This window comes from Lonchura striata, chromosome 8 (genome assembly GCF_046129695.1).
Source record: "Lonchura striata isolate bLonStr1 chromosome 8, bLonStr1.mat, whole genome shotgun sequence".
NCBI lineage: Eukaryota > Metazoa > Chordata > Aves > Passeriformes > Estrildidae > Lonchura > Lonchura striata.
Window position 1 is genome coordinate 20,929,159 of NC_134610.1, and position 25,544 is coordinate 20,954,702.

The window sequence follows — 25,544 nt, forward strand, 5'->3', positions numbered from 1 at the left end:
CTTGAGGGGAAGCTGTGTGAGGAGAGGCTGAAGGGTCTGCTCATCCTGCAGAGACTGAGGAGAGGCTTCATTGAAGATACAACTTCCTCATGAGGGGAATCAGAGGAGCAGACATGTGGCAAGGGAATGGCCTGAAGTTGTGTCAGGGAAGATTTAGATTGGATATTATTGAAAGATTCTTCACACAGTGTGGGGTTGGGCACTGGAACAGGGAAGTGGTCACAGCACCAAGCCTGACAAAGGACAACAACCGTTTGGACACCACTCTCAGGCACATGGTGTGGTTCCTGGAGATGTCCTGTCCAAGGCGAGGGGTTGATGTCATGGTCTTTGCGGATCCCTTCCAACTTAGCATGGTCAGCGGCTCTGGGGTTCCGAGAAGCCACGCTCCGTGCCGCTGGCTCACGCCGCCGCAGCACAGCGCTCACGGTGTGGGTGCGCCGGCCGCGGGGCCCAGGGCGGGGGCCGCGCTCGCCGCCGCCCCCTGCAGGCAGGGCGCCCCCTGCAGGCAGGGCGCCGCGCCCCCTGAGCCGGCGGCGGCCGCGCCTCCCCGCGGGGCCCGGCGCGGAGCGCGGGGTGGCGCCGCTGCGAGGCGGTGCGGGGGCGGCGGCGGCTCCGGCTCCCGGCGCCAACCGGAAGCGCGGGGGACGGAGCGGGAGACGCGGTCGCGCCGGTTGTAGCCTACCTCGCCGGCTCCGGGATCGGCGCCGCTCGGGTCCCGCCAGCCCGGAGCCCCTCGGGAAAGGTGAGGACGGCGAAGCGCCCCCCGCGGAGGCAGCGCTTGGGCTGGCGGCGCGGTGGGTGCGCATTCGGCTGGGCGGAGGGAGGCGGCGGGCCGGGCCCTGGGTGTCCCCTCCGGGTTTGACGTTCCCCGTGCTGAAGCAACTTCAGAAGCCCTGTGAAGGCAGGCGGCCGGCCGGGCACACGGCCTGACCTTGCGTCGCCTCGGTCCCGCCGCGCCGGCCAAACGCCGCCGTGGTCGGCGGCGCCCACGCTTGGCCGCGCCGTGGGACGGGGGTCGGGAGAGCAGCCGTGCCCCGCCGGGAGGGCAGCGCAGGGCAGCGCAGGGCAGGGCAGCGCAGGGCAGCGCAGCGCAGGGCAGCGCAGGGCAGCGCAGGGCAGCGCAGGGCAGCGCAGCGCAGGGCAGCGCAGCGCAGGGCAGCGCAGGGCAGCGCAGCGCAGGGCAGCGCAGCGCAGGGCAGCGCAGCGCAGGGCAGCGCAGCGCAGGGCAGCGCAGCGCAGGGCAGAGCGGTGTCCCCCGAGCGACGCCCCGGCTGACGGCCAGAGGCGCTGCCGGCGGCGGCCGTCCGTGGGCGGGCAGCGGCGTCCGGCTGTGGCCGCTGCCTTAGCACCCTGCGCTCCTTGGAGTGCCTTTCACATGCAGCGCACCTGCTGCATTTTGCTGTTGTTTTGGGCTTGAAATCCGTCGGATTGGGATTTGAGATGTGACTTTCATTCCCTCTGTTTTTTCCCCTTTTTTTAAAGTAAGCTGGCGTTCTTTGGTTTTGCTGTGTTTGCTTAAGTTAGCTCGTTTCCAGCAGTATGATCTTTTATTAAGCGCGCGTGTGTGAGCTATCTATCACCCTGTATCCAGCATGCTCTGCTGGGAGTTTTGGCGACAGAGCCTTCGGGAAAGCCATGAATCATTACTTTTTCTAAGTTCCAGAAGCAGAAATAATTTGAAAGCACTGGATTAACTGGGTCACTACCCGAAAACATCATAACTTTCTGCAGGAGGCATGTGGTTAGATGTTTTCAGGACTTTGTCCTGGAATTGTAAGTCCTGTGAAACCTATTTATTTTATCTATCCATAATGTGCTCTGCATACCGGTGGCACTGTGTTAATAATGTTAACCCTGGAGAACCTGGCTCACTGTGAGGGGAAAACAGAAACATGGACTAAACCGAGGCCCAGGTCCTGCAGTCTGGCCTGTGCCAGGACTAAGCTATGCTGTAGGCCTGGATGCAGGCTTAGCTGCCTTGTCTTTCTTGCGAGTATACTATTGGCAGGCATCATTTACAGGTGAAGTGACCAGTTTAGGGTTTTCTGAGATAAAATGTTTTTTAATTAATGTGAAATCTTTAAAGTCTTCAGTCTCTGCCATTGACACAATTTGGCTTTAAAATTATTCTTTTCCTCAACTGTACTCAAATTGTTTAGCTGGAGTTGAGCTCTTTTTCTGTAGCAATGGTTATATAAATTAAAATAAAATTAGAAATGTTATTAATGGAAGTTATGCAGAATTCTTAGGTTGTGACAAAGTACAGGCTCAAATGTTATTGAGTCTGTAACTAAGGTAGGCAGAGCTACGCCTCCAGTCTCACTATCTGCGGGACTGCTACTCAGCCTGATTAAGGAAGTTTAGGAGTTGTAGGGGTTGTTGGCTTTATTTTAAGTCATTGGGAGATTAGAGGATTAGGATATATTTAATTTGGATTTGTGCTTGGAGTTTGTTTTCATCTTATCGATCAACAGTTCATGATATGATTAAGGGAGTTTTTTAATTTATAATTTTTTTTCTGCAGTATCTTTTGCAGCTCTATGTCACTAACTCATTTTCTGTTTTCTGTTTGGTCAAGACAGTGGTTAATCATGTTTTGGTGTTTAAGGGTGGGTTTTTAATTGGAAATTTTTTTTTTTTTTTTAATATATATATTTTTAAACTCTGTATAAATATACTGCTGAAAAATCCAGGTTGGTATGCTCAAGGACTGCAGGCCTTGTTGGATACAAAGGATGATTTGGGACTAAAAATGGATGGTCAAAGATCCTGAAAGCAAATGGGCTGTTTTGCCAAATAAGGAAACTTGGCACATTCAGCTGTGTATTTTAAGATAGCACAAGTGTGGTGTGCTACTACTTTATTGGCAATATGTTGGCAGTGTGCCTTCCTGCAAGAAGCACTGAATCCTACTTTGTGGAACCACACAGTAAAGTGAGGGGCAGGGAGTTGCATGTTTGTTTCCCGTAATAAATTACAAAGGCTGTTCCTGCAGTAATTGAATACTTGAGTAGCGTCAGGTGCACGTGCAAGATGAGAGATGCAATTTTCGGTTTCGCAGCCACGCACTAAACAAAATATGAGTTGCAGTTACTGTGCAGTCTGTAAATTATTTCCTCCCTTCTGTCTTTATGTCCCTCAGTGGAAGCTCTCTGTACTCTGGGAGCAGTAGCTGAATGACAAACAGAAGGGACTTCTGTTTTCTATGTGGAATAAAGCAGAGTGTTGTGCATGGCAGCACTTCCCCTACATTGCAGTTTGTAGGGAGCTGGGATGTGTTGAGTTCTTCCAGTGTTGCTGTGCTAAGATGCAGGGCAGCCTGCAGCAGTGTCCTGCTTGCCTGGGGGATTCCCTCGCCTTGGGAGCCTCTAGAGGAAACCGCAGACGTGGGACCTTTGCAGGGCCAGGACCTTCACATGGCTTAATCCCCTTAAGTGCTGTAATCGCAAGAAGCCAGTGATGGTGGATGGTTTCCTACACCTGCATCACTGATGTGCTGAACTGAGCTTGTGGTGACATAATGTGACTTCACTTGCTGCAGAGTGACTCTGTGTAATAGTCCTGACATGTTGTATACTATTGTTAAATTATAATTTCAAATGTGAAACACTGTCAAATGCAATTCAGATCTCTTACTTTTTGGTATGAAATGAGCAGCTTCCAACAGCATACTCAAATATAAATTACTATGTAGAAAACAAAGAGCCAGAAGAAGATACAGATGTTGCTGCAAGATTACAAGCTCATGCTAACTATTAGAAATAAAACAGGAAAAGGAAAAAAATTCTTTTACCCCCAGGAATATCCCATAGGAATAACTGAAATAACCAGCAGTTTAATTATTTCCTGAAATACCTGTCATTCACTATTTCCGATTTGTCATGTTTTCATTTAACTGAGAGCAAGAAACAGTCAATGCAGCGTTTCCCTGCTACACAGTGATGGTACTTCAACACCTGAAATCGTGAGTGGTGAAGGAGGGTGCGGGTGCCAACCCCCCCTGAGCTGTGTGCAGGGGAGTTGCTGTAAGGTCCAGGCCTGGAGGGGGTGTTACAGCGGGCTGCTCTCCTGTCTGCAGAAGTGTAAGATGCAAAGAAGTGCCACACACTGTTGGAATGCTGTGCTTGGTTCAGATGCAAGTGGAAGACTATAGTTTAATGAAATGCGTGATGTTTTGTTTTTTTTCTCTTAACTAGTGTTACAAACTCAGATTGTTAAATATTTTTAAAACAGGATGACAAGTTAATAAGTGTGTGTGGATTTGTCACTTGCAATTTTTAATCTAAACAGTTGTTTTCTCAAACATAACACAGACTGATCTTTCTAATTGAGGATCACCTATCTTGAATTCAAAAACATGGAGTAATGTTTAAACAGGTCTGTTGTTTCATCTAGTAAAAGAAAACTAATGCAGGCTGGTTTTAATTACAGATCTCTTACTAAAGAGTGTCTCTTCTAAATCTCCTCTGCTTTCTCTGGAAAAAAAAAACATCTGGAACAACCAACATCCAGCATCTGGATGCCAACCAATGAATAATTCTTTAAATAACATTAACTTATTGTATGCCATGTAGCATCTCTACAACTACCTAAAAAGAGGTTGTGGTCAGGCAGGGATGAACCCCTTCTCGCTGACAAACAGTGACAGGACTAGAGGACATGGTCTTAAGATGTATCAGGGGATGTTTAGGCTGGACATGAGGAGAAATTTCTTCACAGAAAGGGTGATTAAACATTGGAATGGACTGCCCAGGGAAGTGGTGGAGTCACTGTCCCTGGAGGTGTTCAAGGAAAGACTGGATGTGGCACTCAGTGCCATGGTCTAGTTGACAAGGTAGCATTTGGTCATAGATTGGACTCAGTATCTCAGAGGTCTTGCCACCTGATTCCTTGTGTGATCCTGTGATCTGCAGCTGGTTGCCTGCTGTAGGTAAATTTGAAACTGAGGTGTTTAAAGAATGAACGGTAGCTTCTGCAAGTGCTTGTGTGCCAGACACTGCATTGTGATTCTATGAAAATTGAGATAAAGTTTGAAGCAGTAAGGAGGACCTATCAGAAAAGTACTCATTTGTATTTGTGAAGTGTCTGGTGTGCATGCTATTCTCTGCTAGTGTAATTTTCAGAAATCAAATAATTTACTAGTTTGGATGGTTAATTTGGTGGCTCTGGGTGAACAGTAATGTTAAATAATTTGACAGCTCTTCAAAGCTATTGAATTCAGATAGTGAATGCCAGAAATTTCCTTCCTGGGATATGTTTTTCTTTTCACATGGTTTCCTTTTCCTTCTGCCATCCCAAATGCAATGATCTGTTTTCAGCTATTCCCACCTTCCTGTTAAATTTATGGTCTAGTTGGTGCGTATGCTTTTGCCTGTGAGTAACATCACTCCTAGCCAATTCTGTTGTCAGTAAGGAAATAATTCACTCGAGTGTGATTACCTGTGTGCATAAATATGTGCAGGGCTGTGGCCTTAAATTGTGAGGTTTTTGAGTTAGGAAGTCAGTCTGTTTTATTTGTCTGTAAAGTGTCCCATATGCTTAAGACACCATGTGCAGAGCATGAACTTGGAGTAACTGCTGGAGTAAACAATGCAAATGAACATTTGTTTCTGAAGATCTGCTAATTAAGCAGCAATGGCAAGGAGCAAAACATTAAAACATCTCTTGGTTTGTAGGATTGACCAATTTCCTTTGAGCTTTCTCTAAGAAAATGTGTGCAGGCTGTGCAAAAGATGACTATGGGATGCAGGAAGTTACAACAGCAACAAGGTTAAAACAAGAACAGAAGGTCAGCAGGACAGTTCAGGCACTTGTATTAGGAAAGAGGCTGAAGAGCATTGGAAGAATGGACTTTATTTCATATCCTAGTGGTAACTCCTGCTCTGACTTGCAGCTCTGGGAAGAGAGCATTCATGTTCCCTCTTCGGGAGCCCTGCGTGCTGGCTGTCAGTGAAAGGCTTGAAGTCTGCTCCTTGCTAAAAACCTTTCAGTATACATAGTAAAGTTGTCATCGTCTGGTCAGTGTTTTTATTTTTCCTTATGGGTGGTCAAGAGGTATTAAATGAAGCAGGCAGTTTCAGAGAAGGCTCTGTAACGTGTGTAGAAAAGTGTTGATATCATAATCTCTCATTTGGAGAATAGCGGCAGTCAAATAGTGCCAGAAATTCCTGATCAAATGATATCTCAAAATTTTATCTTAGTTTTACAATCAGGAGAGACAGGGGGCAAATAATGCCTTTGTGTATGTCACAGAAGGGACTGGCATAAAGAGATTCTGGCAGTCAGCACTACACAGGTGTGTTTCGGACAACACATAACATGTCTTTTATCTCAAAAATCCCTATGGAATGGAAGTTCCCCAAAGACGTAGTCTATTTTGGTACTGTAATTTACCAGTGAAATTGGATGTGTAGTTTTCACCATCAACCCAAAATCTCTGGCTCTTTTTTTGCTTGTTTTATTAAAACTAATCTCTCATTTTATGCTGATAGGTTTGCTGTCATTAATTACAAGTATAGTAACGTTTTCTGGTAATTAAAACTACTTTGTCTAGGCTGGTGCATCTGAAGTGAACCTGCAGCAGACTTGCAGGTGGTTCTGGAGTATGCTGTGTCCTGCAGTCCCACTGAAGACCTGAGCTTTCTGATTTTGTATCATTAAAAAAAGAAACCTAAAATTAGTCATTGTTCATGCATTTAGGTGATAATGTTTCTTGAAATTCGCTACAGCCATAAGCTTTATCACCGTGAAATCTCGGGGAAGGACGTTCTGTTCCCCTGTCAGCAGATTTGGGATCATCTCTTGAAACTGCCGACACCAGTCTTGGCACAGGCTGCAGAATTTCACATATTGTAACCCAGATGAATTACCCTGTACTTGCGCTTTGTTACAACGTGCAAACAGAACTGAGTCACTCGGGAAGAGAGATTTACCACGGCCACGTTTTTCCACATCCTTGCATCAAGCTCTCGGACCTCGCCCGGAGCGCCGTTGGGGCGCGGTGTGTGCCCGGGTGCCGCTGCCCGCCCGGGTGCGGTGAGCCCGTGAGCCCGGGTGCGGTGAGCCCGTGAGCCCGGGTGCGGTGTGGCTGTGAGCCCGGGTGCGGTGTGCCCGTCAGCCCGGGTGCCGTGTGGCTGTGAGCCCGGGTGCGGTGTGGCCGTGAGCCCGGGTGCGGTGAGCCTGTGAGCCCGGGTGCGGTGAGCCCGGGTGCGGTGAGCCCGTGAGCCCGGGTGCGGTGAGCCCGTGAGCCCGGGTGCGGTGAGCCCGGGTGCGGTGTGGCCGTGAGCCCGGGTGCGGTGTGCCCGTGAGCCCGGGTGCGGTGAGCCCGGGTGCGGTGTGGCCGTGAGCCCGGGTGCGGTGTGCCCGTGAGCCCGGGTGCGGTGAGCCCGGGTGCGGTGTGGCCGTGAGCCCGGGTGCGGTGAGCCCGGGTGCGGTGAGCCCGGGTGCGGTGTGCCCGTGAGCCCGGGTGCGGTGAGCCCGGGTGCGGTGTGGCCGTGAGCCCGGGTGCGGTGTGCCCGTGAGCCCGGGTGCGGTGTGGCCGTGAGCCCGGGTGCGGTGAGCCCGGGTGCGGTGTGGCCGTGAGCCCGGGTGCGGTGTGGCCGTGAGCCCGGGTGCGGTGAGCCCGGGTGCGGTGTGCCCGTGAGCCCGGGTGCGGTGTGGCCGTGAGCCCGGGTGCGGTGTGCCCGTGAGCCCGGGTGCGGTGTGGCCGTGAGCCCGGGTGCGGTGTGGCCGTGAGCCCGGGTGCGGTGAGCCCGGGTGCGGTGTGCCCGTGAGCCCGGGTGCGGTGTGGCCGTGAGCCCAGGTGCGGTGTGCCGGTGAGCCCGGGTGCGGTGTGCCGGTGAGCCCGGGTGCGGTGAGCCCGTGAGCCCGGGTGCGGTGTGGCCGTGAGCCCGGGTGCGGTGAGCCCGTGAGCCCGGGTGCGGTGTGCCGGTGAGCCCGGGTGCGGTGTGCCCGTGAGCCCGGGTGCGGTGTGCCCGTGAGCCCGGGTGCGGTGTGGCCGTGAGCCCAGGTGCCGTGTGGCTGTGAGCCCGGGTGCGGTGTGCCGGTGAGCCCGGGTGCGGTGAGCCCGTGAGCCCGGGTGCGGTGAGCCCGTGAGCCCGGGTGCGGTGTGCCCGGGTGCGGTGAGCCCGGGTGCGGTGTGCCCCGTGCCCCGCGCGGGGCCGACAGGCCGGCGTGCCCGGCGTGCCTGAGCGGGCGGCAGCCCGGGCGACTGCGGCTGCCGGGCTGTCCACGGGGAAGGCAGCCACGGGCCTGCCTTCTGCAGAGCTGCTTCCAAGGTGTTCCGGAAACGCCAGGCTTGCTCTGAGGAATACTCTTAGTTGTTTCTGTCCCCCAACTCCTCCTAATAGATTATGCAAACTGTAGCACACCCTGTGAAATGCGCGTTCTCAGGCTCTTTTCTTCCTGTGGCCTGTGGATTTTACTGTAGTGTGCTTGTGATTATGATTTTGTGGTGACTGAGCATGGGTAAGAAAGTCCATAAATCTTTGGAGCATGTGCATTAATAAAAACTTTTCTCTTCACAGGTTTTGCTGTGGTATATTTTGTCATTATGAGATGTCGTCTACCAGTGCTTCATTTGTGCAAATTAAATTTGATGACTTGCAGTTTTTTGAGAACTGCGGTGGAGGAAGTTTTGGGAGTGTCTACCGAGCCCGATGGATTTCTCAGGACAAGGAGGTGGCAGTAAAGAAGCTGCTCAAAATAGAAAAAGAGGTAAAAGTTTACTTTTCATTCATTGTCTGCTGTGGTAACCACAGAAATTATTTTCTAGTGTTTTCTATCCTCTAGGTAATGCAGGCAAACTGCCTTGGGATTTTTGTTTGTTTAATTACAAAACTCCATAAGCGGCGATGTTACAGTATAGACATAACTAGCAGTCCTAGAGGAGGGGGCTAATTCAAAGCACTGTTGTTTAACCCTTCATTGTTGTTGCCCACTTTTCTTGTTTTGCAGTTCTCCTCTACCTGAGGAGAGCTTGCTGTGCCTGTGGAGCTACTAATTTCCCCTTGATACCACCAGCATGTTGCTGATAGGAAGAGGTAGCGTCCCTGTCATTACCTGATTCCATTTTGTCCTCTTGATGTCTGCTCTGTGGTTCACATCTCTATGTTCACTACAGGCTTAGAGTTGTCTCTTCCCTGCCTGATGAAGATTTTGATCTAGGGCTCCACTAGCTCCTAGTTAGTCATAGCCACATAGTCATAGCTTGTTTTGCAACAAGGTAGTTTTAACCCTAACTGTTCTGCCAGTCACCTTCCCTTGGGGTGTCTTGTGACCTGGAAAGGCAGATGGGTCCTTGGCAGTCCTGGGGAAAAAGGCAGAATTAGCTAAGTGCACCTTTAGCAGCTAAGGTTGGTTTGTTGTTTGGTTTTTTTCCGAAGCTTTTTAAATTTGCCTAAAAGTCCTTTTGACCCCTCAGCTTCGTATAGTTTCAGCAGAGATGTGGTGTATGTGGTCCTCACAGAGCTCCAGTCTGCCTGCTGGTCAGCACCACCGATGGAGCAGTGAGCACAGCCCAGTGTAGTGATGGACAGCAGAGTTAGTGGACTGTTGTTCCATCATGACTGTATGTAATGTCTGTACAGTCTCCTCAGACTATTGTAGGAAGACAGTTACAAGCTGGAGGACAGCAGAGCAGTGCTAGGCATAATAGACTTAGTAAATAATCAGACACTAAAGTAAATCCACTGAGGCAGCAGCCGAGCTGCCATGATTGTGTCATGCTTAGTGATGTAATAAGCATGTTTGATCATGATTAAGCGTGTTGCTCGTTAAAATAATGTAAAAGGATCTCAAGATTTTTCTAGGACAATGGAAGATTTATACATTCTGTCCAGTGTCAGTTTGTGCTGTTCTCTTTTATTTCTACTAATCGTTAATATCAAAAGATACATGAAAAGTAAAATTTGTGCGATGCAGTATCAGTAGTGTGCTCCTTAAAAATAACCTGGCTGGCAGGTCTCAGTCAGGGTTAGTGAAATACCTTTGTTGTACATGTGTGTTTCTGAAGGAGTTACACCTGTATGTGTGCTAGACCTGTTGTTATGTACTTAAAGCATTTTTTGAAAGTAAATTTAAAACCAATATTAATATGTCTTGGGATGGCATAAAACTTAATGGAATGGGAAAGGATGGAAGAAGGAAAATCCTGTGTATTGCTTGACACAGTTGGATCATTCAACAAAAATAATTTTTTTAAGACAGTGCAACACAAGCTTAAGCTTGGAGTAGCAAGGAACACAGGCTTTACAGTAGGAAAAGGAAACCATATGCCAGAAAGAGCTTATAATAATGTAAGGGTTTATTTAGGGATTAATGAAGACTTGCAACTCAGTAAGAGTCCATATCATGGTGCAGTTAGGCAAATTAGGTTAATTGCTTGGTATATGCAAATCAGGATCAAGTAATTTGTAACAACCAGGTGTGCTTTATCTTGATATATAGCACTGGGAAAATTGTTGTTAGGCATATGTGGTTCTGTTCTGTTTAAAAGAGTGTCAATGAGCTGTAAAAGCAGCCCAAGGGAATCTGCAAAACACAGAGCGGAAAGTTAGTAAGAATGGGGGTGTCAAGAGGAGGTGATGAATATCATCCATCAGGATGAGTTGACAGAAGTGCCTTCCATCATGAATTTGTTTATTTTTCTTCGGACTGGTTATAATTTGCAACTTAAACTAGACAAGACAGGTTATGGGAACAGCTTGGTATGGGCACTTTCTCTTGAAAGTTTTCTGGAAAAGCAGCGGAGAGGCAAGTGGTGATGCCTTAAATAAGTCTGACAAGCTTTGGCAGAACTTTTCTGTCAACAGCCTTAGAGAATTTAAAAGTAAGAGCCTACATACAAAAATTGCATTTTCATATGGAGAAAATGATGGGATAGTTTCATCTAGTGCAAAAAGTTATTGCAAGAACTAGTGCTTCAAATCTGTAGCCAGAAAAATTAGAATGGAAAGAAAAGCACAAATTATCAGGAGTGAGGATGAGTAACACTTGGCACAGACTACAAATGAAAGGAGTGAAGATGGAGTATCCTTTTCATCTGTCTTCTCACTGAGATCTCTTTTTAGACAATTGTTTTTGTCCAATTGTTGAGCTCAACACAGGAGCATTTTGCTGAAGTATAGTAGCCTGTGCTGCACCAGAGGCCAACTTGGTGGCCAAAAGGTCTTCTGACCCTAATGGCTCTCACATGTATACATATGTAGCATCTTCATCTGAAGTGATGACAATAATGAATGTCTGTGACTGAACTGCACTGAAGTCATGGTGAATTAATGACTCTTCTGATATCAATACAAAAATAACTTGCTGTAACTCTTGTGTGTCTGTTTAGTAGGTACTTGGATGCACTTAGTCCAGAAAACTAATTATTCTGTGCATTTGGACAGTGCTCTCAGGCACTCTTGGGGATGGTCCTGTGTGGGGCTGAGAGTTGGATTTGATGAACTTTGTGGGTCCCTTCCAGCTTGGGATAATCTGAGATTCTACTCTTTCTAGTTTATTTGGAAGGAAGTGTCCTTTTATCTCCATGACTGCATGTCTTATAGTTCTGTTAACTGCTGCCAATAATCCATAACAACTGATTAGAGGGAAAACATAGGAGGGTTGTGAAAAGCTTGCTCAGAGGCATTTCATGCTAGCCAAGTCCAAGGGAGCAAGCCAAGTCAATAGAGCTGTAGTATCATTCTGCAAATATGTTGTATCTATGTGTAATTTTATTAAACAAGCCAATCACAACCAGCAAATATTGTGAAGGTTTTATATTAGCCAAGGGGTTAACAAGTTCTAACATGTGAAACAAAGCAATTTGTGTTCCAGCATAGCATACTAGAATATGTGCTTATAAAAACTTACAAATACTTGGAAGAGTGTTGCTTAGACAGATTGCTTTGAAACTCTTTGAAATCTGAGAAATACCTCTGCAAGGCATTAACTTTTTTTTAAGACAGGCAATAAAATGCAGCTTTGTGGGAAGAGATGCAGCTTTGTGTGTGTATGTGAAAAGATACACGTAAACAGGTCTGCTAGGAAGAAAATATATATGCTACAAGGTCTTGGTTAGAATATCAGATGTGAAACTGGACAGGAATTGTGCTGATTAAGTAAAACATAGGAACATGGCCTGAGTGATTAAATAGCAGCAAAACAAAGATTAAGATGCCACATCTAGTACGACCACTATAGTGGTTTTAGGTTTAAAGTAGGAAACAGGAGTTCCTAGTGAATTGTTTTATAGAAAATGAAGCTGTCGGCATGATATTTATGATGCATTTGGCAGAGTGTAGGATCCTGTAGCAGGATCAGTCCTTTTGCCCTGAGTGATAATTGTGTCCACTCAGTGAAGAAAATTGCACATCTACTACTCTGGAAGTTATTTGGCATTTTTGTGAGGGATTTATATGAGTTATTAGATAAACCCGTAATTTGGCTCCCACTGAAATGAATGGGAGAGACTGGAACCAGGGGCCTTATTCTGCAAATTGCTAGCCGTTCTTTTGACTCCGTTATCGGAGCAGATAACTGCTGGATGAAGTGTTACAGATGTTGTTTTATGCCTTGCCACGATTGCTTTTCACTGAAGAGCACTCACTTCCTTTGATTGCCCATTTCTGAAGTTTACCTGTTATTTGTCATTGCTTTTGAGGGCTGTGCTATTGGTGGCAGCTTGTTGGCAGCTGGTGTATGGAGTGTGGTTCCTCACCAGGTGGTTTGTTACTGCTGGAATTTCATGTGAAATTTGAATTTCATTTTAATACCACAGGTCTTTGAAAGTACTCTGTGGTCCATAAGCTGTCTTCATTCTATTAGTGGGCAGTGGTATTGCTTCAGCCATTGCAATCAGGGTACTTGGGTACAAGATTACTTGATTTCATACAGTACATGTGTTACTGGACTCCTTCAGAATGCTGGCAGTGGTCTGTGCAAACTGCAGGAGAGTGGTGCGGAAAAAATCCAGTAAAATGTAATTGTAATCTTACTGGGAAATACTTAAATATTTCTGGTGAACTAACAGAACTAACTTGTGGATAGAAGTTAAATTGAGTAGCACTAACTATGCATGCTTTGTTCAGTCGTGTCTGTAGTGCACTTGAGTTTATGAGACTCGAAAATAAAGACATGCTTTCTCTGGTTTTGATGCTGTACTGCCTGGAGTCTGACTACCATGGAAGTTAATTTTATATTGTCGGGGTTTCTTGTATGTAATACATGTGTTGTAAGCTTTAGGGGATATTTTAATGCTTCATAAAAATTTTCATATGGCGTATAATGCAGCTTGTTCACTTTTTTGATTTTTATGATCCACTTCTGGAAAGGACTGTCCAGAAGGCATAGATTGGGCTTGTACCTTCTGAAGGGGATGAGTTAAGTATAATCACATGGATGTCATTGGACTTACCTCATTCACGTTTGTAGTGCTAAAAGAGAGCATGTGATAATTTTTATGTGGGTCATGAGAGTAAGGACTGGCAATGGTTTGCAACAGTAACAAGAGAAAAACAAGAGAGTAAAAGCAAAGCAAAACAAACTGAAATTGATACTTTAGCCCTGACAGGACTAAAAATAGTAGATGATCTTTTTCTTTGTAGTTTGTAGCTGGTATGGGTGCTGTGGTGCCAGCCTAAAATGACTCTCCCACTGGGTCCTGGCTGTAATGAAGGGCAATTTCTATGCTCTATTAATATTTTATTAGCTCTTTCTAGGAGCTTCTACTCCCTTACCTCTCTCAGGTCTGAGTCAGTAAGTATTGATAGTGATGAACACTGAGTGTGTGCTGTATGAAGTTACGAAGGGTGTGGGAATCAAATATATGAACTTTCCAGGGATATCTCCACCTATACTTAAAAATTACAAAGTTCACAGTAAGTGACCTCATGGGAACCCATCCAGCCCCATATTCATTCAAAGAACAGAATCAGAGAATCAACTAGATTGGATGAGACCTTGTAAATCATCAAGTCCAACCTGTGACCTAACACTACTTTGTTAACTAGACCGTGGCATTGACTGCCACATCTGGTGTTTCCTGAAATATCTCCAAGGGTGGTGACTCCACCACTTCCATGGGCAGCCCATTACAATGCTCAGTCACCCTTTCTGTGAAAAACTTCTTCCTGGTGTCCAGCTTAAACTTTCCCTGCTGCAGTTTAAGTCTCTGTCCTATTGCTAATTGCTGGGAGAAGAGACTGACCCCCACCTGGCTACAACCTCCTTTCAGGTTTACTGCTATGTGGTGTTTGCTGATAAAAGGAGATTAAACTGTATTTATTATACCAGAGGAGTGTCTTAAAATGTCTTAGTTTCTGTTTTACAGAGTGGTTATTTTGCAAGGTTTTCTGTTAGGGGTTTTTATATATTTTGGTAAAGGAATTGGCTTAGAGCACTCCTCTTGGTGCTGACTAGGGTATTCTCAAAAGGTATCAAGAGTATACTTAGAACCCCTTATAGACTGGAAGTTGTCAAAATTACTTCAGATGCTCCAGCTGTTGTATATTCTGTATCTTGCAGAATAAATAATTTTGGATAGGACAGACTTCTGCAATGAATCTGACTTATTCTTTATTTGCCCTATTCTTGGCTTTCATTCAAGGGGTAATTTTCTGGAGGACTTTATTTTCTAAATGAGTGTTCTATTTCCAGGAGTCAAGAAAGTCACTGCATGAATTTTTCTTAGTGGATGCTTTTGTAAGACTATGTTGTGTCATGGCATATGTGTTGTAACCAAAATACTGTCCAAACCCCATATTTGGGAGACACCAGTATAATGAAAGATGCCAGAATACAAAATTAAAATTACAAAAAAAAATTATTCTTGCCTAGAGCAGGCTTTAGTTTCATTTTGTCTGTTTTAAGAAACTTCATTCCTGTGTCTCTTCCTCCTAAAACAATCACAGAAACACAGGAATCCAGACATAGAAAAGAATTTGTCTGTATTTTGTTATACTTTATTGTAGTGGATTTTTTAAACTCATGTATTTAAACATTTTTATATCAAGTTTTTCATTAAATGAGTAACAGCTTGAGAGTTACCTCATATAAATAGTGAGTATTTGTAGTACAAGTTGTGTGGTTTACTGGGTTTTTTTTGACCAGCTCAATTTGAGATTCTTACACTGGCTTGTATGTATACTTTTAAATCAAGGCAACTTTGGGGTTAATTTGATACAGACATCAGCTTCAGTGAAACTGGTGTGTCAGGGCCCACATTGGCAGTATGTGGCTTCAAAACGTATTTTGAATCAGTTGAGACATAATAACTGTCTGTGGTGTAAACCACTAGATTTTGTACTAAAATTGTGAAGGGACAAGTGCGCATGTCCTCTGGACTGGTGGCCAGTGTTGAACTGTTGCAACATAAACAAATTTGATTAACAGATAAATTATTAAGCTAAGATGCACATGATATGTCTGTTGCTTCCTTTTGCTTGTCTTTTGAATTGCCTTAAACTTTGTAAGTGAGAAGTGAAACTACCTTCCATGTTCTGCTCATTAGTTTGGTTGAGTCACAGGAAATTACTGTGTGCCTGATCCCTGGGTTAGAAATATCTCTAGGATATCTCTTGGACCCTTTTATCTCAGTTATCTTCAATCTTCAATTTCAGTGGTTTGCTTGTTTTCATTTGGGTTTTTTTTCAGAAGATGCAGCATCTGCAAGTGAACAAGTTTTTGTGCTGGTTTCCTACAAATTATGAATAAATGTTGTTTAGAATAGGGAGAAAATGTCTGATTGTTTAGGAAACAGTCTTTGCTGTCCACAACATGTAGCCTGTTAGGATATTCTTAAATATTCTTTACTTTCCAAATTTGTTTATTTCCATTGCATATTGTCTTAAAAATTTTTCTATCGGTTTTAAGTTTTTGTTTGACAGTGGGCTGCTCTCATTTCCAGTAGGTTCTTAGTTGCAATTAAGGGCATTTTTCCTAGGGTGATTTAGTTTGTTTGCTTGTTTCTTTATGTTGGTTTTTTTTTGTGGTTGGTTTTTTTTTTTTTGCTGTTTGGTTTTTTATTTTCATTTTTAATATTTCTCTAGATATGTTTCTTCTGTTTCAGTCTTCTTTTTACATGCACTCTGTTGTTACTTACAATTTGGAGGAGAGGTTGTGGTGCTTAGTTTTTTATGCCAGCAACCCTTGACATCAAATGGCAGCTCTTTTGTTTCCCCTCCCACGACATTTTCTGACCCTGAACTTCTGCTGAAGTGATTAACTGCAAAATTGTATTCTTGAATATTTAAGCTGTCCTGAAGCTTTGCTGTGGAGATCTCACGGATACAGAAGAAATCCTTTTTTCTCAGAGTGCTGTTTTAGGCTGTTGCAGGCTCAAGCAATTGAGGATTGGTTTAAGATAGACTTATGTAGACATTTATTTAACTATATGGTTTTCTTAAAACAGTGTTACAAGTAGAAAATCACAATGACAAGTGAGTGGTAACTTGAGAGATGATAAGTGATTGCATGTTTGAGTCTTACGTGATTTCAGGGACAGCTAACAATTAAAATGTCTGTGACCCACATGTAAATTTGTTGGTGTTGCAATTCCTGGTGATGCTGTTTAAATAACTTGCACTGACTGCAGCATATGGAGTGACAAATTGTTTCTGATGATCCCAGAGTACTCTTGAGGTGAGTGGAAATATTGTTTGAATCTGACACAGTTTCTAGGTTGTTGCACGCCTGTGTGATGGGTCAGATGAAGTCAGAGACCTGTGCTGGAGTTGATGTGATCTGAGTCTGGGACCAGTAGGCCATTTTCCACAGGAGTATTCAAGGCTGAGCATAGGGGCTGCAGTCTCTGGCTGGGTCCCCAAACTACCCACCACACACATGGTGGCAATGGAATTTTGAACAAGGTGTTTTGGGCAGAGGGCAATAAAATTCCCTATAGAACTAGATAGGCCCTACTTTACTTCCTTTTTTTTTGTTTTTTAGTCCTTAATTTTAAACTGGCTGCGTGCAGGTTGCATAAGGGTCTGGGGCACAAGTTTTCACTGAAAACAGAGTTGAAGAAAAGAGAAAATATAACCTAACTTGGATGCAAGCATCAAAATCAGTCTTTTTTAATGTAATGACACAACTAAGACTATAAAAGTTATTTCATATTTACCTATTTCCACTTACTAAGGTGGTGATAGAGAAAGTTTCCTTTTTAAGAGTATAATATAAACAGTCATGGTGAAACATTCAGATATGTTTATGTTAGCTGGAGGCTGCAGAGGAGCCCAGAGAACAGCTTCAACATTAACTCTTACTTCTATACTCAGTTAATTGCACTCACACACCAGGGAGATGAAGCCAACAAGGTCACAGAGCTGTACTTCTGATCCAACTGCCTCCAAACTGCCCTGTTTGTCTTTTTAAAAGTTTCATCTGTTGCAATTCAGCCAGTGGGGAAAAATCCTAGTTTAATAAACTAAACATGTTTGTTTATTAGATTAATGTTTAGACAATCTGCATTCTGCATAATTTAAATTTAAGAAAGTCAGCTCCACAGGGAAACTGGGTGTCTTGCACACAGGAGGGGCCCCTTATGGGTGTACGTCCTTGGCAAAATAGGGCCTGGCCCTTGGATGTCATTGAAGGGGAACAGTGCCACACACCTACCCACTTATCTTCTGCCTCTGGTTGCTTTTTTTTTTTTTCTACTCCAAAACTCCTGAAAATTGAGGTTCCTAGTGGCTAAATGGTGAAGGCGAGGGAGAAAAAAATTGTGTTATGATAGACATGACTGACCAAATAGCTGTAGGCACCTGATTTTTGTGTATTGGGTACCTGACTTACCAGTAGCCACATCAAAAATAAGTATGGCTTGTAAAATCCCTTGAGCTGTTGTAGGAGAAGTGAGGAAGCTCTTGGTAGACACCAGAAGATGAGATGCATTTGCTTGTACCAAGTTGCTCTTGGACGGTGGGATAACCAAGACAGGCATGCAGACTGGGCGGGTGGCAGTCTTTCAGTGAAAGCTGAGGCGCTGTGCAAATTATTATCTGGCAGAAGCAGAATAGGAGAGATGAATGAGTAGGTTGTTCTGGAAACTTGTTAAAATCAACTAGTTGCACCCTCAAGTAGATGAGTAACATTTACTGAGAGGTTATCTTTTCATCTTGGAAGAATTGTACAGCTGAAAAAGTGTCATGCAAAAGTGTTATGTGAAATAGAGGGGGGAAAATGTGCAGAAATCACTTCTTGTCTAATCTTGTAACAACTTTAATTTTAGTAATGTTAGATGCATTTGAGGCAAACCTTTGGAATATGAAGGCTTATAAGTGGTGATTGGTGGGTTTCCATTTTGTGAACTGTGTACTTTTAGTCTCCTAAGCCAAGGCAAAGGCTTTTTGACTTCTCTGTGATATGTCTTGTATGCTGAGGGTGCTGTGTGTGATGTAAGTATGGAACAACAGATGGCTACAATTTGGAGATGTTGAATTCCTCTTTCTTTTGGATGTTGCCTTGCTATTACCCCTGTAAGAGTTTGCGAGAGCTCTAAAGGCAAATGCAAGGTCCAGATCCCACTCAAAAGTCCGCACGTGTTGGAGTTCTGCTCTTAACTTTCGGGTTCTCGGTTGTTTTTGTATTTGCGTTTTATTGTAAAGTCATCTCTCAAAGCCAGTATCTTATCTGTCCTGTGCAAAGTGCAGAAGTTGGCAGTAATGTGGTTTCTGGCACTGTGTTCTCAGTGGTTTACTCTGTTCCCATTGCAGACCGATATTCCCTGTAAGTGCTATAATTCTGGAAGGAGTCCAGCAATTTTTCGCTGACTGGGAATAAAGCTCATTCCTAGGATCAACAAGATCCTGTTTTTACTTAATAAATTTGAAACCTGCAGTAAGAAATTTCCTGCCTTTTCATTCATATGATTCTGCACTATACTGTGAGAAGCAGGATATTCAGTGCCTGTTACAGCTGTTAGTGAGATGAATGTGAAGTAACAGCACTAACAGGGTGCCTGACTCAAGAAATTCAGGGTGACTGACACTTGATTCTGCAGCAACATTGGCATCAGCTGTTAGCTCTGGTGACATGGTCATTGCCTTGAAATTGTGACCTGAGTTTCCTTTTTGAGAAATGAAGAACCTGCAAACCCACTTCAAAGACCAGGGCAGCTGCTTTGTTTGTCTTTTAAAAATCTGTATTTCTGCCTTTTTGCTTGGTCAATGTTTAGAGCCATGTAAAAAGTAAATGTGACATGGGGAATGAGATCCTGCAGCTAGAGCTCCGTTATAATTACATATTCAACCACAGCTGCACAAAGGAAAATGAGAGTCCCTTTTCCTTTATGTACCGTATTTCAGCTTTCCCTTAGGTTTAAATTGGCGTTTTGGGCTATACTCGCTTGAGCCACTGAAGAGCTTATCAGAAAAGGAAGGAAACAGGGGGAGGGAAAGAAAGATAGATTTCCAAATGACAAGCGTTTGAATAGTCAGAGTTCAATCCCTAAAACAAAAAGTGGAATCTTTTTTTTTCTAAATAATGTGCTTTACAGTCTCACCTCTCATCTTGAGAAACATAAAAGAGCAAGTAAAAGAGATGACCCAAATGACAGAGTCCTTTGAAAGGAGAAATTCAGCTGTTTTGAACACTTACAATCAAAGGAAGTGGTTTCCCTAATTACATGAACTATGTGAAAGCTCTCAGAATAGCTCTTCCACCCCAGGATTCCTTGCACTTTAGAAGTTTGCATAAAAGCTCACATGGAGAATCAGATGCAAAGTGTTTGATTCAAATTTTATTAGGCAGAAGTGAGCATACATTCCTATCTCTAGGTTTGACAGCTGCTTGGGTTTGGACCACAAGCCTGGGTTTGATGGATTTCAGTCCTATACTTAAATCTTTCACTCTTCAGGTTCTCTGGTGAGACACCCCTATCGAGAAAAGTAGAATTGAAAAAAATGGAGAAAGGATAGAGGGATTTCTTTGTGAGCTTTCAGTTTAGGATTCTTCACCCTGATTAGGCTGTTCATTGTTATGAAAACCCCTCCATGTACACAGCTTTTATGAGGAATTTTGATTCCTCACATTTTAAAGAAATTTAAAGGTGTATCTTAAAATATACATTTGGAAGAATTGCAATCTGAATTCTAAAACTTTAGTATTATTCTAGTACCACCATTTACTTAAATCCATCAAAATTCTGAATTCAGTAGAGACTTTGAACAAAAAAGCAATATATTCAAAAGACTATTACACTTTGTGGTTTCTTTTTGTACGTACACCATAATAAAGGTATGTTAGTCTAAACTAAACAGTGAGGACACAAGAAAAGATGCAGGACTCTTCTAAAGGCTTAAGATCTCTGCTGCCATCCCTGAGGCTACAATATGGACTAATTAATGGTTTAAATATATAAAAATATTTGCAAGGTTTGCAGTAATACGCAAGACCATCACCCTTGCTTTGCTCAAAATAGTGTATTCTCCCCTGAGAGCTAACTACAGTAATTATATCCAGATTTGGTAAAGACAGAGATAATTGATAAAATGGACCTTGAGGAGAGATCTAAAAACTCTTCAAAGTGCAACAATTCAAACTCAAAAAGGAAGAAAGGCAGGAGGATTATGACAGCCTTCTGCATGTATGGAATCAGCCAAACCTTCTTTGTAGTAACACAATATGCCAATTGCAAGATACCACTAACTTTTTTTCCTGCCAGCTCTGGTGGGTTTTTTCTCACTCTCTTCCCAGGCAAAAGGAAGGACTTTACCTGGAATAAGGGAATTGTCTCCTAGAAGTAAACACCCTCAGGAGGCCAGTGGTGTTGCAAGTAAAGTGTACAGCACAGTAGCAGCACATGTAGAAAGGGAAGGCAAATGTCGCATAGCCATATAGCTGTGACAGGGTGGAAAAGAGTTCTTACTGTGTCTTCTAGAGTGGTGTCTCAGGCAGCAAGGCTTTACTAGAGGATGATTTTGCTTGGTTGAAGGAGAATGCTTGAAGTCATTCCAGCCTTGCTTGACTGGAAGGCATGAAAAATTCTATCTGCTTGTGTCTGATTCTTGATAAGAGTCAGTTTCTTAGGCAAGGGTTTTGGTATGTCTGGCACTGGAAAATGGGAAGCTGTGATGCTGTTATTCTTCCACACCAAAGGATCTGTTGCAGATTTAAATGTACTTTGTGCCACCAAAACATCATGGAGCTCCTGGGCCTTGAATCCAGCTTGTGAGCTCAGTTCATTGCACTGAACTTTGCTAATCTAATCCTTGTCATGCTTGGAGCATAAATCAGTTAGTAGTTACACAAAGACCTACAGGCATTGCTGGAATAGGAAGAGATGCAAGTTCACTCTGCTGCTCTCAGATTCCGATTGGAATTGTCATTAGCAGTATCATGATGCCTTCTTTCCAGCTCTTTAGGTACAGCCCAGGAGAGAGGTTTTGTTGGACTCTGAACATGATCCTGGTCCTGAAAGTTCCTGTGGTCCCATATATATACAGTTCCAGGTTCCTCTTCATTTATTGCACGTCCTCGGCAAGCACAGCGGTTGAGGAAGTAGTGCAGGTCAGTGGTTTTGTAACCACAGAATAGATGATCTTAATTTTGTAACTGGCCTTTCAAATGTTATTAATTTCCCATTAAGTATGTGTGATGTTCCTCTTGTATCAGTAAGTGCAGACCTGGGTGGTGGTTACAGTACCTCTGGACGTTCTTCCATGGCTTTGGGGAAAGAACTGGTTAGAGATATTGTTTCAATGGAGAAGGGCAATGAGAAATGAGACTTTTGACTTAATTTGATATCCTGTAGTAGCACAAGAACCCCTGTGAGTTCAGTGCTCCCTTGTAGGTCTGCAGGACTCAAAGCAACTGCCTTTGTAGGTCAGTCTGTAGTCTCTTCTAGATAGGTTCTCCTGGATTTCCACTTTTTGCAGAGTTCAGAGATACTGGTATTCAAGTTATTAACTTTTAAAAAATGTATTTTGAGGCTGCACATTTGTATTCCTATATAACAAGGATTAGAAATAAAATTGTTGTTATTGCCATATCTGTGTAAGCTGAGAGCTATAAAGCTGCCTAGATAAGATAGGGAGTTCCGTGTACAAGAAATTCATCACAGAAAAGTAAGGGAAAAGCTGAAGTTACATGTCAGAAATATATAGTAGAATAATACTAAAAAATGTGGCTGTATGACACTAAGAGCATTTTTTAAAATATTGCTGTTTTTTCACCAACGTTTTTATCTTGGCCATTGTTTTACTTGAAATTTTTTAGTTCTAATGGAAAAAAGATTGAGCTACCATAAAGGCAGCATGAAGAATCCCAAGAAGAAATAAAGACTGGGCCCATGTTTCATAAAGATGAAAGCTTAAAATTTGATGAATTTTATATATAATTTTATCTAGGTTTTTGGTTTTTTGTTTTTTGGGTTTTTTTTTTACCATTCCTGTCCAATAGAAGTAGCATTTGAACCAAGTTTCTAAGTAAAATACAATTTTTGGTCTTAAGCAAAGAGTGATTTTCCTGAAAAGCAGGTGGAATTTACCATGATTCATGCTGGATATTTTGGACAGTTTCACATAAAACTGTGATGTGTGTCATTCAGATAATGGTGACAGCTCATTTTCCTGAAAACCTCAGATTTGTGAGGTTGTGCTTTGGGGTAGGTGAAAGTCACAGAAAAATACCTCTCATCCACGGAGAACTCTCATTCACTTCAGCAGAGTGCCAACATCTGTAGTTGGCAACTACTTTGCTTTCTTTTTATGGCTGCTGATCACAGCTGTAAAGTTTCTGTTTTGAAAGCTTTTTTAAGTTAGGTGGACTCCAGGTAGGGAACTATTCATACCTTTTCTGCAGGGGCAGCTCAGTTTTGAGTGACAGCTGGGGAGAGAGAGCCTTGTGTAGAGCTCTAGCAGCCCATGTGGAAAACAAAACCTTGTGATGTGCTGTTTACATATAACAGGTAACACATTTACAAGTTAAGTGGTTTTTTTTCATAAGGATGAGCTCAAGCTGCCTGGTTGAGTTACATTTTCTGGAATTATGACATTCACTAGGATTCCAATACAAGGGATTCCCATCAAGTGTTATCCCTGTCATTAGCTATCGGAGGTTTGATTTATCCATTCTAAGACAGGCTTTAAGTGAGTGTTCATCAAGAGCATGATGGGTTTTTTTCCCCATGGTTAAATTACAGTTTTCATTATTAAGATGAAAAAATACTTCATTGTAAAGATTGTAGCTGCTTTACAGGAGTGGATCGGGATGCATAAGTACAGCTGTTGCTGTCTCTGTTGCAGTCTATGCTAATTGTTCATCAAAAGCCACTGTACAATGAGATTTTATTTGTTCTAGGTTGTCTTATCAAGATTCCTTACAAATACCTTACAGAGCTCAGAAAAATCACTGCTCTAGTTTTATATGTATGGCCATAGCTCCTGGAGAATGGATTCGTTTTGCCCATCACTTTCATACCAAAATGCCTTTCCAACAAGGTGCTCGTGAAACTTACAGTGACTTTCGTCTCAAAAATAATTTCCTTGGATATTTTTCCATTTGTTGGGTCTGGAATGATCCCTGTGTTGTATATTAGCCATGCTATCTTCTCACCTGGGGAGTATGCCTGGAGTCAAAGTTTCAAGTTTTGTTACTGTGTTGAATTTTAGGAACGTTGAGGGTTTTGTTAGTGCTCTCCATACTCAAAGCCAGTTTGTCTTCAAAGTGATTGTGAGTAACTTGGAAAATTTCCCAACATTGAAAAGAGAAATGATGATTGCTGAAAATAAAGAGCTCTATGGGAGCTCAGGTATTTCAGCCCTGCTGTTTAGTCCACTCATCTCTTGTTTCTACTCAGTTGCTGGTGTTTGCAGCTGGAGGCAGCTCAGTACTCCAAATCTACCCAAATTAAAAATTACAAATATTGTGAACATTGCTCATTTCTAAACTCTTACACCAATACAAATACACAGTTTATGCATGCTTAGAATGGTTTTGCTTTATGTGAGTAACAGTGGTGAAATCCAAACTAAACTTGTTCTTGACAGAATGCTCATACAATCTCCTGTTGTATGCTGCAAAATGTAACAGTCCTGTGGTTGTATTTCTACTTGAAATCTGTCTGAAAAATGAGTTATTTTTTTCCATAACCTTTGTGGTTTTTGTTTGTTTGCATTTTTTTGTAACTGGCCGTGTAAATGTAACATAGAATTTTTTCTTACTAAACATTCTGTAAGGATTTTCTGCACAAAGTGCCTCTGCTTAGTTTTGTCAATCTGTTAGCAGCCTCTTCTCTCACAGATAGCAGGTTTTTAACAGTTCTCATGAGGAAAACACCATGATCCTGCAATTTCTTCGTTAGTGCTGTGTGGGCTCCATGTGGCCCATGTACTGATGGTGGTCAGAGGGAGGATTGAGCCAATTAGCTTGTTCTCATTCCCTCTTACTGCACAAGACAGACGGTCTGCTGCTGTATCACAAGGAGAAAGCTACTGTGATTTGAGAGGGACTAGCCTGCTTATCATGGGCTGAGCAAGCCTTTGCAGTGTTTCAACAGTGTTTCAACAGTGTTTCAACATTCCAAATTTGCCAGCTAGTGCTTTGAATCCCCTAGCCTTCAAATTATGCATAATATACCAAGTCCTGTGCAAAGGTTGCTATAAAGAACTATAGTAGAGTATAAAACTCTGTTTTCTTTTCAAATGGTCAATATCCAATACATTTTACTGATAACAAATCCTATGGTGTTGGAGAATGCAAATTCATTATTTTAAAGGAAATTTCATAAGATGGGGTGAGCCTAGAACAGAATACAATAAATTTATGTCCATATTCCTTATCTGTGGTACATTATGATAGTTTAACAGACATGAGCTGTCTTGGTAATGGGCTTTTTATTTCTTCAAGATTGTAACTTTAGAATCAATACAAGGTATTTAAAGTGTGTGGTTCTATCACAGTATCTCCAAAAATGAGATTTTTTTTTTTTGTGATATACACCAGTGGATTTAAAATAATAGTAAAATTATTATACAGCAATAAGAATTTATTAATTTCCTGTACATTTCTACTTTTAGTCTCTAGGATTTTTAACAGTGTAGGACATAATTTTGGATGCAGATTTGATGCTTTCAAAGATTTGCTCAATCAAAATGCTTCAAAGTACAAATTTTTTACATCATTGTAGATGTACTTATGAGAATTTAATTCTGTTATTTACAGAAATGCTGGTGACATCAATGTGAGAATGTAATTTAACTCTTTTCTCTGTGGTTTAAGAAATAGGATACTGTTTCCTAATAGAGCCTGAATATAGAGGCTGTGTTGTAAGTGCTGACAGTTTTAATATGTAAATGGCCTACAGAAACCAGCTTTTTTCTGGGATAAGTCATCATCTAAATGAATACTAGAAAAAAGCCCAAGCTCATACAGCTTTAAGTGCCATGCCAACCATAGTTTTAAAACTATGATTGCCTATGGGAAGAGATGGTACCACATGTATGCTGGGAGTGTGCCCATTGAAGCACTTGGTAACTGCTTATTTGCAGGTAAAAAGTCTCATTGAGGATTCTTTGGCTTTGCCATGTTCATGTGGTTTTCCTTTTGCATTGTTAGTA

General features: G+C 42.9%; 1 protein-coding gene across 2 annotated transcripts in view; it reads left to right on the plus strand.

Moving 5' to 3' along the window:
• The first annotated feature begins 605 nt into the window (after positions 1 to 605).
• MAP3K20 (mitogen-activated protein kinase kinase kinase 20) overlaps positions 606 to 25,544 on the plus strand; it is a 90,240-nt gene continuing 65,301 nt past the window's right edge. The window contains exons 1-2 of one of the 2 annotated variants that reach the window (XM_021552489.3): positions 606 to 745; positions 8,529 to 8,718. In XM_021552489.3, coding sequence (XP_021408164.1) covers positions 8,560 to 8,718 — 159 coding nt within the window. In that variant the 5' untranslated portion in view covers positions 606 to 745; positions 8,529 to 8,559. Of the gene's footprint in view, positions 746 to 8,528; positions 8,719 to 25,544 lie in introns of those variants that run through there. The other variant, XM_031505411.2, reaches the window with a different exon arrangement.